General features: G+C 44.1%; 2 protein-coding genes across 2 annotated transcripts; both read left to right on the forward strand.

Annotated features, from left to right (window-relative positions):
• The first annotated feature begins 1,360 nt into the window (after positions 1–1,360).
• On the forward strand, positions 1,361–10,305 carry cct6a (chaperonin containing TCP1, subunit 6A (zeta 1)). Its single transcript, XM_079737733.1, has 13 exons — positions 1,361–1,566; positions 2,244–2,307; positions 4,699–4,833; positions 5,777–5,950; positions 6,445–6,548; positions 6,699–6,969; positions 7,480–7,562; positions 7,827–7,923; positions 8,043–8,190; positions 8,852–8,985; positions 9,165–9,267; positions 9,355–9,427; positions 9,942–10,305. Exons 1-13 carry the CDS (start codon positions 1,430–1,432, stop codon positions 10,012–10,014), a joined length of 1,596 nt encoding a protein of 531 aa, XP_079593859.1. The 5' UTR covers positions 1,361–1,429; the 3' UTR covers positions 10,015–10,305.
• A 387-nt stretch (positions 10,306–10,692) lies between these two features.
• sumf2 (sulfatase modifying factor 2) lies at positions 10,693–13,759 on the forward strand. Its single transcript, XM_079738930.1, has 9 exons — positions 10,693–10,855; positions 10,940–11,087; positions 11,172–11,286; positions 11,365–11,409; positions 11,493–11,643; positions 12,132–12,187; positions 12,303–12,387; positions 12,546–12,687; positions 13,440–13,759. The coding sequence occupies exons 1-9, from the start codon at positions 10,801–10,803 to the stop codon at positions 13,540–13,542; spliced, it is 900 nt and encodes a 299-aa protein (XP_079595056.1). The 5' UTR covers positions 10,693–10,800; the 3' UTR covers positions 13,543–13,759.
• The last annotated feature ends 221 nt before the right edge of the window (positions 13,760–13,980 follow it).

The raw sequence follows: 13,980 nt of genomic DNA on the forward strand, positions 1-13,980 counted from the left end.
TATTTGGGTATGATCAGCTAGGTTGTGCTTTAAATACTTCAGAAGCTCAGCTTGCGAAACAAAAGCTGTTTGGATCTTAAAAATCACTTAGAAATTTCTTTGATTAAAATGCTGTTTAGTTTGAAGTGGTGGATGTTACTAAACTCATCAAGATATCAACCATTGGGGACCAGAATTCCATTAGCATTTGTTGCCAGGGGTTCGATTTCTTTGTACATTAGACAAATATATAAAATAACTAAACAATGTTTAGTTGTTAGTTGCTACTCATTGTTTGTGATTTGAACGTGGAATTGAAACCCGTGTTTCTTACCATATTTGGTCTTTAAATTATCAATGTTTGTATTTCCCCATTCCTGAAAATACAATGTCTCCTTGTTTTGGCCAACTTATCAGTTAAGTTTTCTAAAGAAAGACATTGCCTTGTTCAAAAGCACAGAGCATGTGGAGTCCTAAGGATTTTACCAATATATGGAACCTGAATCTGATGTTTTGATCAGATTTGGTTATTGAGGCCTGTGTGTTGAACACAGCCTTCCAGACGGTATCATATAAACGGAGCCCTGGAGCCCTCGGCATCGGACCCTCGGGTGAACACACAGGGTCCCACCTTGCCTGGTTTGAACCAATGAGAAACTGCCGTTGTAGTTTAAGTCCTGGAGAGGACCCTAACGGAGGCTTCTGCTCTCTAGTAGAGTGGAGGAGCAGCACATGATATCCGGCAAATGTTTTGAAATGTGTCAGCATCAAAATGCAGAACGATTTTTAGGAAGGAAAATGTATCTGATCATAGATGTGCATAGCTGGCACAGTTACTATTAACAGGTCAGTCTATTTGTAAATTATGTGTGATGTTAATCTCCACGTGGCAGAGGTGAAATGCAGTGGATTATTAAGATTAGTTGTAAATATGAAATAAAACATTTGATGCGAAATAAATGAATGTTTCCTCATTTAGTTGGGCTGTGATCAAAGTGGTTGATGAACCTATGTCGTCCTAACACTCCAAGGTCTGACTCTAAAAATGGTCTGGGCACATTGCTCAGGTCATTTGTAATTGGCCATATCTGAGCATATTCATGTTTTCCTAGGACAGACCATTATAAAACGTTAATCACTGCTGGATCAATCCGCTTTTCTCTTTCAACTTGCTATAGTATAGGTTACTATTGTGAGACGATGCTTCACATATAATACATATCCATGTTTGTAATAGTAATCATTTAATGAGTTTAAAAGATTACGAACATATGATTGACTCACGCTTGAACCAATAAGACATATCATGGGCGCGTCTTTAAGGGCGTGCCCAAGAACACGTGGTGGATGCTTCTGGAAGATCGCTCCCTTTTCACGAGCCGCTTAGGCCAAGCAGTCTAGACTCCCTACCGGCGAAACATCACTCCGTCGCTGGCTCTCTTGCTCCACTATGTCGGCCATAAAGTCCCTGAACCCGAAAGCCGAAGTGGCCCGCGCCCATGCCGCCCTTGCGGTCAACATCAGCGCGGCCCGCGGGCTCCAGGACGTGCTGAAGAGCAACCTGGGTCCGAAAGGCACCATGAAGATGTGAGTCCCGCTACTCGCAGCACACAGCCGAACCTTTGTTGAGCACGCGTGCTAATGCTATGCTATGCGCCCCGTTTGCTAACTAGATGATGTTGATATACTGAGAATATGTGTGAAGTGGCTTTGCAAATGAGTTGGACCTTCTGATATAAATGAACGATTCCTGTACTATTTGTAAAATTCCCTAAACTATAATTGCAGCTCCTGAGTGTTGCCAAGCTAAAGTATCAGCATTAGCATCCTGTCGCTAGCGCTTCCCTGCTCTGCACGCTGCAGTGTCACGGCTCCGCAAACCCAATAGTTAGGGCTAGCTCAACTAGCTAGGGCTAGCATACGCATGTCAGCAGGCAGTGTCTTGAGAGCAGCGATTTTAGGATTGGTTCTATTTTGGGCTGGTTTTAATTAGTCTTGTTTGAATGCTCCTTGATATCTGTTGAGTTCTCCGGAAATATGATGCTTTGATACTACCAATTATTAAAGAAAGGCAGTAGCGGTTTGGAATAACTGACATAGTGACACCTCAAATTAGTCAAATGTGAACAACTAACATACCGTCAAATAAATGTACCTGAATAGATCAGTTTGAAACTATGATCATACCCATTTGGCTTCAATTAATAAACTGCTAAATATCCTGGCAACAGAAATGATATTGACACCTGCGTTGTCTACCGCAGGCTGGTCTCCGGCGCGGGCGACATCAAGTTGACCAAAGACGGCAATGTTTTGTTACACGAGATGGTAAGTACTGGATGAACGGAGGCCTTTGCCCAAAATACTTTCACATTGTTCTATTATTCTACTATTAGTTTATTTAGAAATGGATTGCCAGCAACCACACCCCTATTGTTAGCATGATGCTAGGCCGTATTTCCATGCAGGTATATGGGGTGGGTCTCTGACGGGATTGTAGGTTTTTTGTTTTTTTTTCATTTCTGCATGGGTTGGAATGGGGCATACTGCCTTGTTTCTCATGTGTCAGATAAGGTAGTGATACTTTTTACTTATTGCCTGCCTCATCTTAACTCTCAGGCTGTACCACAGAAAACGTATACATTGAAGACCCACATTTAAAAGGTTCAGTGCTGCACAGAGAACACACAGATTTTAGGAGGACCCCCCCTGGTCTTCTGTTCTGCATTAACTGCTCTGTAATTCTGCATTGAGGAACGTTTTCACTCCCTCGTGTATTCAACAGACTAGTACACAAGTGAATTACACAGGATTACATGTTTTTCTAGGGCTTAAGTCAACCGAAGATAATCTCGGGCGACTGAAATTTGACCAACTCTGTGACCAACCAATTGTAAAAACAAAATGTGCACGTTATTTCTAGATAAATTGAATAGGCCACAGTGCGTTCTACTCCACATTCTAGCCTTAATATCAAGCAACGGCTGTGCAGAGGAAGTCGTTGGTTTTCAGATCCAGTCTCATTTACAGCAGAGCTCCAATATGAAGTAAAGTGGGTCACACAACAGACGAGCCACACAGGGTCGCGTAGTGGATAAACAACCCGTGGCAAGATTAGGTTTGAGGTTGTTCTGTGTTTGATACAATGGCTCCCAGAGGAGGCCGCTGTGATGAATACCGATGTGCCAATTCTGATAGTTTCACATTCAAGCCATCAAGCGTTGAACAGGAAAGTTTACGCAGCTTTAAAGGACACATGGCATGAAAATTTAACTTTATAAGGTTTTCTAACATGAATGTGTTCCCTTAGCCTGCCTATGGTCCCCAAGTAGCTAGAAATGGTGTTCAGTGAAAAACGAGCGCTAGGTATCCTGCTCTGCCTTTGAAAAATTTAAGCTCAGATGCTCTGATTTAGAATTTGGCCCCATATGTTGTCATAGGGGGCCAAGTTACCTCCCCTTTCTCTGCCTTGCCCACCCAGTGTGGGTGGGGGTGGGTGGGAGGGACCAACCAACCAACCATTCTGCTGTTGGTTTTATTGCGCATAACACGCCGGGTTCTCTGACGTCTCTGGTATGTACACATTGAGGCTCGTCGTGGGGGTTATCTCATCCATGGTTGAGAAGGAATATGGTTGAGGGAACTTTGGCTTTGACTCCCTGAAGTACATGAACCATGGAGGCGAAAAGATTGTTGTTGCCCGAAAGGATTGTTGTTGCACCGGTCAGCCCTGCCGACCGGTGCCGAGTCACCACCGGCGCTGGGTGTCGGCAGCCGGGCTCCAGTGGGCAACAATCCCTTTCTCTTCCATGTCGCCGTTCAGTCTATTTCAGAATGATGTAGAAGAACCAGAGACGTCGGAGAACCCGACGCAGTCGTTTGAGATTCATAATATCGTCTGGAGGCGCACACAGCTTTTGGACGTGATAATATATTATATAGATGTCTATGTATGATATGATATTATTTAGATATATAGAGCTCCAGCACTCGCCATTGCGATACATACACTGTAAACACGAACATACTGTACCGTGGACATAAGCTGCTCAGCGCCACACCTCCACCTTGCCCCGCCTCCATAAAAAGGGCACGTTTGTGGAAAGCTCATTGTGGGACTGGCTCGTAGTGGCTGTAATTCTGCACCAAGGCTGAATTTCTTGAACGTCTTCAAGTACGCTATTAGGGCCCCACTAACGGCTATATAAAAAAGCATTCAGAAAGTAGCATGCCATGGGATCTTTAAGTAAATAAATATAAACTACTTATGGCAGACTTTTTTTTAAAGATTTGCCTCCATATGTTATTCCCGCAATCTGAATGAATTGCAGGGAGTGAACTGCTTGTCTGGTTAAGACAAGCAGTCCTCCTTAAGTTGGGAGACTTCAAAGTTGTGAAAACCAGGGTGTGCTTTGACCCGTTTTATAATTCTTACTTTATTAAAAAGGAAACTACATGGCCTTGAATATTTTGATTTATACGGTTATACAAATGCGATTGTCCGACCAATGAGTTTAGTCAAATGTATTTGACTGCTTATTGTAAGTTGCTTTGGATAAAAGCGTCTGCTAAATGCCCTAAATGTAAACATTTAGCAGAAGCATTTAGCGTCTGCTAAATGCCCTAAAAAAAACTTGACAGCCCTAGTTTTCTCAATGGCTGGAAGTCGACTCAAGATTGCGAGTCTTGCTCTGATGTTTTCTTTTTTTGTTCCCAAAGCAAATTCAGCATCCAACTGCAACACTCATCGCTAAGGTTGCCACGGCACAGGATGATATCACAGGAGACGGGACCACCTCCAATGTCCTCATCATCGGTGAACTGCTGAAGCAGGCTGACCTGTACGTGTCAGAGGTAGGGCCACAGGCTGGCAAAGTGCCCACACTGACTACACCTCACTGGTTAAGCACTTCATTTGTTGTTAATGCAGAGGGAATCAATTACCTACTAGGGATGGGCAACGATCATTGAATAGTCGGAGTGACGTAGAATATCGAATAATGAATGTGATTATTGATATTTATTACACGGCTCTTCTCAATGCTTTTGAAAGATCCGTTCACTTGCATGGGTCTTCCCAACTTCCGGTGGTGAATAATTTTTTGATAATTCACCGTTGCTAAGCATATAGTGACCGCTGTCAAGGAAAGTGGAATTTTTGGCAGACTATTCCTCTGCTGATCAACACTACGAATGGTGGTAACAAATAAAAGGTTATGAACATGACTGATAGGCCATAGTTTCCATATGCTAAAGACGTGTCTAGTTCACCGTCATGCAGGCTGTGTTCAGTAAAATGAATAAATAAATAGCGATCTGTTTTTGGCGCATGTAGTTTGCGTAAGCCCATGTTGAAATTATTTTGATGTTGAATGTTGATGGCGCCGTTGTTGAAATAAACAGATTGATTTAATGCAAATCATTAAAGCCTCTCCCTGTGTCATTGTGTGTGCATGTATCCGAGGTGAGTGTGTGCGTGGGGGGTTCTTGATTGACCGATTTTCGAATACTCAGCGAATATTGAATAGTATTTTTGCCAGAAATGCACATCCCCATTACCTACATGTTTAAATTGCAGTCAAATGAAAGGCTCTCTATTGTACAAATGATGCCTTGAAATTTCCAAAACGACGTTTCTTTTAAGACCGATCAGTACAATCAACCATAATCCAAGATACCTCACAGCACAATACTTGTATCATACAGGGTCTGAATGTCATAGATTATTCAATGCTTACTATAATCGATGTTTGAGTACTGTGTCTGTACTGATTTCTGCCGGTCCCCATCTACCCAGGGCCTCCATCCTAGAATCATCGCCGAGGGCTTCGAGGAGGCCAAGGGGAAGGCCCTGGCCTTCCTGGAGGAGGTGAAGGTGGTGCGAGAGATGGACAGGGAGACTCTGATCAGCGTAGCGCGCACCTCCCTCAGAACCAAGGTCCACAAGGAGCTGGCCGACCTCCTCACTGAGGTGAGCATAGAGGAACTGCCCTCAGGAACCTCATCATGTTGTAGTCAACTTCTTGTTTAGATTTGAAGAAATCACATGGATGCGTATGGTGTCTTCCTGCACATGTGTGACAACCATACAAATGTACCGTAATTGTTGATGGGTCTCCCTTATTGGCCAGTTGAAGGATTGATTCCGCTACCGTTTCTTGCACGGAGAACACCCAGGGACGCTAGTGTGGCTCTCTCTGGCCTCTTACTTCTGTGCTACAGTAACTCTGCTCTGTACCTCTGCATTAGGAGAGTCCTCGTCTCCATAAATGTATTCAGCAGATCAGTACACATTTTACAAGTTTATTTTTTTCTAAGCTGATTTAAGTTATCTGAATAAAAAGCATAACGTGGGTATCGTAAATCATCAACAATGTACAACATTTTTAGAAGTATGCAGAAATGTACTTATAGAAGACCCTTTGATTTTGCTAACCGGGACCCCTCCTCCTTTCTCGTCTGTAGGCTGTTGTCGATGCTGTGCTGGCCATCGCTGTTCCCAATGAGTCCATTGACCTCTACATGGTGGAGATCATGGAGATGAGGCACAAGACCGACAGCGACACTCAGTGAGTCTGCATGTCTACCCTTTGTTTCATTATGCTGTGGCTACTCCTAGTCTAAAAATGGTTTTATATATTTGTCTGTAAAAATGTCTACCTAGTTGTACTATCCGTTATGCGAGTGTTGTATGAGCGTCCCTGTGGTTGATTCCCTAGGCTGATCCGAGGGCTGGTCCTGGACCACGGTGCCAGACACCCCGACATGAAGAAGAGGGTGGAGGACGCCTTTGTGCTGACCTGCAACCTGTCCCTGGAGTACGAGAAGACGGAGGTCAACTCCGGCTTCTTCTACAAGAGCGCAGAGGACCGGGAGAAGCTTGTGTCAGCAGAGAGGAAGTTCATCGAGGAGCGCGTGCAGAAGATCATCGCGCTCAAGAAAGCCGTCTGTCCCGATGGGAAGAAGGGCTTTGTGGTCATCAACCAGAAGGTGTGCTTGGGAGGTTTCTGCTATGTGATACGGGCGGCTGACACCCTCTAGGTAGAATGCACAGTGGTATTAAGGACAAGTAGATGAAGACCAGGAATTTGTGTTTTTTTTCTCAGTATGAGACGACAAGCTGGATGCAGAGGACTTTGTTCATCGTTATAGGCCAGGGACCAGGAGTGCAACCCTTTATAATGTGGATGGTCTTTTAATCTCAAGTGCTACTCTGTTACGGCAGAGCTTTGATGTATAGCGGGTCGACAGATAAAAACACTGAACAATTTATTTTAAGTGAATCTTTTGAATAAATGTACCCAGATGGATGGTACGTGACCGAAGACCTCCCATTAAGGGTACAACTATATGTATGGAAAAAAAGTAGCACTCAACAAGGTTGTGTGGCCCTCTGTTGAGCTCATGTCATGGTGCTTAATGCCTTCTCGTTGTCTGTCTTTGCTCTTAATATTGAAACGACATTAATGTTTTCCCTATTTTCCAATTGGCCTTTCGTAGGGTATTGATCCATACTCTCTGGATTCCCTCGCCAAGGAAGGCATTGTAGCTCTGCGCAGAGCAAAGAGGAGGAACATGGAGAGGTATGGCGAGAAGGACTCATGAATAGACTAGAATAGACGAAATTCTCAAAAAATCTTGGTACCGCCAGTCACTGGTGAGGTGGACCTCCTGGTCAGCTGTCTCCTTATCTTAAATGTGCTACACATTAAAGATGGAGGATGACTCCCTTTCAGCTGTCTCCTCTTGTGTAGCACATTAATGGGTAAAGGACAGATAAATACCTCTAGAGCACACGATGAGGGATGTAATTAACCAAAGTGTCACATGCTTGACTCTGTTTGCAGACTCACATTAGCTTGCGGTGGCATTGCAATGAATTCCGTTGATGACCTCACTCCAGAGTGCTTGGGCCATGCCGGACTTGTGTACGAACACACACTGGTGAGTGTTGACCATCTCTTTGTCAGGTTTGCATGCTCATTTAGTGTTTCAAATGACTTTTCTTCCTGTTGTCTGATGCACTAGTCAGCCTCTAATCCTGACGGCCCATCTCTATGCAGGGAGAGGAGAAGTACACGTTTGTGGAGAAGTGTGGTAACCCTCGCTCGGTGACCCTGCTGGTGAAGGGGCCCAACAAGCACACCCTCACACAGATCAAAGATGCTGTCAGGGATGGGCTGCGCGCCGTCAAGAACGCCATCGAGGACGGTGAGGGCTCGGACTGCCAGCGGCCTCGAGGCTCCACTCGTCTGCTTGTTCACGGGGACAAACTACGCCCTCCTCATCCCCCTGTTTTCCATTAGCTTCATGCAAATGTTATGGGGGTGTTGAGAAACATAATCTCATAGATGCATATAAAGCAAACATAGTTCACGTAACTTCTCTTCTCGAGAAAATACTTCTTTCCAAATGCCTAACCAGTTAAAGGTTTGGTAACGCTACACCGTTTCTTGCACGGAGAACACCCAGGGACGCTAGTGTGGCTCTCTCTGGCCTCTTACTTCTGTGCTACAGTAACTCTGCTCTGTACCTCTGCATTAGGAGAGTCCTCGTCTCCATAAATGTATTCAGCGGATCAGTACAAACTTGTGGAGGAAGATTTAGAGAGATTTACCTTCCTCATTTAAACCATCAAATATAGGTCTTATTGAATCATTAGATGCTGTTTCTGTGTAAATCTGGTGTGCGAACTCACAAAGATGAATGTTTATCTACACCATTCCTCCCAAGCTGATGACAGTTGGCATGTGTTTGCATATTGACACATGATGGGTGGCCGTGAATACCCTGATGTGGAGGCCGGTTCTGCTAAGGGGTCGGTGATTAGACTTCCCTGTTACTGACCAGCCGCTGGTGTGTACCTCTGCAGGATGCGTGGTGTCAGGGGCAGGGGCGTTTGAGGTGGCAGTCGCCGACGCCCTGGTGAAGCACAAGCCCAAGGTTAAGGGAAGGGCCCAGCTGGGAGTGCAGGCCTTCGCCGACGCTCTCCTCATCATTCCCAAGGTGCGTCCTCCTCCTCATCTCTCTAAATTCATTCTGACCTCATCTCTCTGAATTTACTCTGACCTCCTCCTCATCTCTCTGAATCTACTCTGACCTTCCATCTCTCTGAATTCACTGACAGCCTCCTGATTCCCTTATCGACTCGTCTGTATCTCATGTTCTTCTGCTCCTGACTGTAGGTTCTGGCCCAGAACTCTGGCTACGACCCCATGGAAACTCTGGTGAAGCTGCAGACGGAGTATAAGGAGTCTGGCCAGCTGGTGGGAGTGGACCTCAGTACAGGTGAGGCACCGTCCAATGACCAATCTAATTTGAGACGCTGCCTAGTCATCCACCTCTCAGTGAACTGACCTTTTCCCTTCTTCCCAGGTGAACCAATGGTGGCTTCAGAAGCAGGCGTTTGGGATAACTACAGCGTCAAGAAACAGCTCCTTCATTCATGGTTAGCTCACCTTTTCATTATTCTAAAGGGGTAATGACCCCAAAAGTTATATTTATAAGCTAATATTTCTGGTATGATCTTGGACATGATATCAATTACCTTTAATGACTGAAATAACACTAAGGGAGAAGATGAGACTAAAATTGAGTTTTTACTCGTGTGAATGTGCCACTGTGCTCCGTCCCGTTCTGTTAAACTAAGACCTTTTTAGTTTACTCATGGAAGTCCCTTGCAGTGGGGTGTAGTTGATGTGTGCAGCTCTTTCTGGGCAGCGGTTGATATTGATGGCAGTGGGGGGGAAGGGTTAAGCTGCTTGGACCCTAGTAGTATAATACTCCTCTGTGGGGAGCGTTTCATATGCTCCCCATAATGCTCCCACACAAAGACGGCACTAAAACCTGTATGCATATAGAGTGTTTGCTTGGAGTTGAAAATGGGGTTCACAATCTCCTAAAATATCCTTCCCCTTGGGGCGCTTATTGATAACGTTGTCAACCTTTCTGCCTCTTTCCAGCACGGTGATTGCCAGTAACATCTTGCTGGTAGATGAGATCATGAGAGCTGGAATGTCTTCTCTGAAGGGTTAAGCGCCGCCTGTAGACCACCCCGCTGTCCCATGTCCCCATGGATGGTCCTCTAGCAAATTGGATGGTCCAAAGCGCCTCACTGCTTGTGGCACGAGGATGCACCCTGCAGTCTGATGGACAGCCCACTATTATATGTCCCATCGTCCATTATCTGTGTCAAAGATAATTGCTAGCTCCCAGTTCATGGATTTGTCATCACTTTTAAATGACTTGTCTATTTAAGAGATTGTTAAGCACTGAACGGTCATCCAGTTTTGTTTCTACTCATTAAAAGTGTTCCTTGCTCATGAAGCTCATTGTGTTGTGTAATTTGTTAACAATAAATAGATTTAGTCAAGATTAAGATATTAGCTGGAAAGCTATTAAATTGATGTAGCTATAATACAAGTTAAAACGCTTGCTATATTTCTTTGATTGCACAAGTCAAACGTTAGTGGGAAGATACTGTTATGCGACGTTTGACGTTTCAAATTAGCGCTTGTCATTTTTCGGTCTTGGTGCTGAGGAATAACTATCGTATGTTGCCAGCTTTTTAACTATCGTATGTTGCCAGCTTTATAACTATCGTATGTTGCCAAACAAATGGAAACTGACCTAAATCCAAATGACTAACGGTCTCAAAATGCCACGGACTCCTTTTACCGTGACACCAGCTTCCGGTTCGCCGGTGAAATCGCTCCGTCTTGAATTGGACAACTTTAACATCGGTAGATGAAACGTCGGTGTACTCCATATCATGAACGTATGACATGCCCTTTGATGCCCCAGTAGTATAAGTGTTTCAAAATGTGTGTCAACATTGTATTGTGGATATGTGCATTTCCTTTCTTGGCACTGGCAGGTAAGCTATGCAACGTGAAACAATTCTTTATTTTCTAGAAACTTGACTCATGTGATTAACTGTCCGTATCGTGTCCTCGGAAAGACGACCTGAGGATGGTTCACATTCCAGGAGGACGGATGACCATGGGGACCAATGAAGGAGACGCCAGAGATGGAGAGGCGCCGACTAAAGGAGTCGCAGTCGGACCGTTTAACATCGACAAATACCCAGTTACAAATGCGGATTTTAGGTGATCTTTAAACCTGTAAGTTGTTAGTATAATAACTGAAAAGTAAAGATGTAACCATGATGTCTTGGTCTTTAACCATCACAGAGACTTCGTGCGAGCACATAAGTACAAAACAGAAGCTGAGAAGTTTGGTTGGAGTTTTGTTTTCCAAGACTTTGTGTCCGTGGAGCTGAAAAGCAAAGTGACAGAAACGATAAAGGTATCTATCTTCCTAAGCCTACATGATATCCTTTTGGCCACTGATGAATTCTGCTTGACTTTTTGATTTCCTCAACAGTCTGCCCCCTGGTGGTTGCCAATAGAAAGGGTTTTTTGGAGACAGGTGAGGTCAAATATTGTTGTTGGCAAAAAAGCACCCAATCCAAGGGCAGATTGTAAACCTTGATGTGGTTCATCGCACTTCAGCCCGCAGGACCAGGGTCTGGCATCAAAGAGCGTCTGGACTTCCCGGTGGTCCAAGTGAGCTGGAATGACGCACTGGCCTTCTGCCGCTGGAGGGACGGACGGCTGCCCACGGAGGAGGAGTGGGAGTGGGCTGCCCGCGGGGGGCTGCAGGGTACGTGGCTTAGCCAGAAGGGACCTTCCAACGGCCCTGGGTCGCTCTAGGTATCTTCTAGGTCTAGGTATGGTCTAATTATGGTTGACCTCACCCATAACTATGGTTATAGTTATGGGTGAGGTCTAGGTTTGGCCGAGGTAGGGTCCAGTTCTAGGTCTAGGAATGCTGGTCCAGGGGAAAGTGTTTTCACATCGCTTAAAACTCTCTTAATGTTTACAATCCTTTAATCTGCCAACCTCAAAATAAGTATTTTCCTGAATGGTGAGATTATAGAATTTTTACAATGAATCAGGAATTTGATATTGATTTCCATAAATGTTCTGATATCTGTTAGTGAGTATTATCGCTCTGTTTTGTTACCTACGAGATATAAACACACCGCCCCCTCACAGGGTCATCCTACAGGCTCAGGTCATCGTGTGTTGGCATCCTGAGTTAACACCTGACCGCTAGTACCATCCTGACATCATATTCCAACGTTCTAGGAAGGACATATCCCTGGGGAAACAAGTTCCAGTCCAACAAAACCAACCTCTGGCAGGTCGGCCTGCAGTCAAAACACAGAGCATTGGCACCCCCTGCTCTAACATGTGTCACTATAACATGGTACAGAAAACATCTCACCTTTTGTCACAAAGTGAACTGAAATGTTTCAGGGCCAGTTTCCTGATGGAGACACTGCAGAAGACGGTTACCATGGCGTCTCCCCTGTGATGGCCTTTCCTCCACAGAATAACTATGGTACTTCATCCACACATCCATGAGAACCACACTATTGTTAATGGAGTGTCCCATCTGTAGCGCTGTTGAAGCAGACAGGACTGAATTGGGACAGTGAGCTACTGCGTTGGGCCCTGGATCCATGCTCTGATGCAGTGTGTACGTGCCGCCTGCCACAGGGTTGTATGACATGATGGGAAACACTTGGGAATGGACATCCACTTCCTTTCCTGGGGCTCAGCCAATGTACGTCCTGCGCGGTGCTTCCTGGATCGACTCTGTGGACGGCTCGGCCAATCACAAGGCAAGAATCACTACCAGGTGAGTGGGTTCCTATGTTGTGCGTGGTGTCATGTTTTTATGTGATGTCAGACGCAGCTCCTTAATTCTTCCGATGTTTATTCTAATAAGATGATTCAGCGACAATATTCAGAGCCCTTAGTGGTTTGTATTGTATTGTATTGTACTCTTAATCTGGTTGCTGAATGTCTGTTCCGGTCTCATGCTTTCTCACAGTTGATGTATTTTGTAACTAGAAAAAGTCAAGTTTATTGATATGATATAGTATATACTAGTAAAGTAGAATTTTACTGACCTTCTTAGCCATGAGCTATCAAGCAAAATAAATACTCAATACTTAAATACTACTCATCATTCATGATCACCTGTTGATTACAGGTTAAATACTACTAATCATTCTGAATCACCTGTTGACAAGAGGTTAAATACTGCTAATCATTCAGAATCACCTGTTGACTACAGGTTAAATACTACTAATCATTCAGGATCACCTGTTGACAAGAGGTTAAATACTGCTAATCATTCAGGATCACCTGTTGACTACAGGTTAAATACTACTAATCATTCAGGATCACCTGTTGACAAGAGGTTAAATACTGCTAATCATTCAGGATCACCTGTTGACTACAGGTTAAATACTACTAATCATTCAGGATCACCTGTTGACTACAGGTTAAATACTACTAATCTTTCAAGATCACCTGTTGGCGACTATGTTTCACTATGTTTTCAGTAGGTTTCAGTATATTTCACTGTGTTTCTGTTCTCTGCAGGATGGGGAACACCCCTGACTCCGCCTCAGATAACCTGGGCTTCAGGTGTGCAGCCAGCGGGGAACAGAAACAAGCCAAGAACAAAGGAAAATCTGAGTTGTAGTCACAACAATTATCCAGCTCGACTATAAAATGCATCAAATGAAATGTGCCTATTTCCTATTTTGATGTTGGTAGTAGTAGGCAGAGTAGGAAGTCGATTAGATACGGAGGGAAAAATGTGATGATCATGATAACATTTCGCTGCTATTTCTCCCAAGGAGAACTTTTGGAGATTAAAAAAGGTTGACAATGTATGCAGTTTTAAATTCCCAACATATTTGACCTGTTGTTTTTTTGTAAAGAAATACATTTGAATAAATATGAATATGAATCATATCTCAATGCTGCTTTCTTTGCATAACTTTGCATGCAATCTGAATTTTACAAATATTTCTAAGCAAAATCTTTGAGGTTATATCTGAACTTGACCTGGGTAGTCTAAATGTGTAAGGATATATGTTGACATACACTAAGCAACACAAGGACTTAGGATATTCTT

This window comes from Pollachius pollachius (assembly GCF_949987615.1).
Source record: "Pollachius pollachius genome assembly, chromosome: 6".
NCBI classification, from domain to species: domain Eukaryota; kingdom Metazoa; phylum Chordata; class Actinopteri; order Gadiformes; family Gadidae; genus Pollachius; species Pollachius pollachius.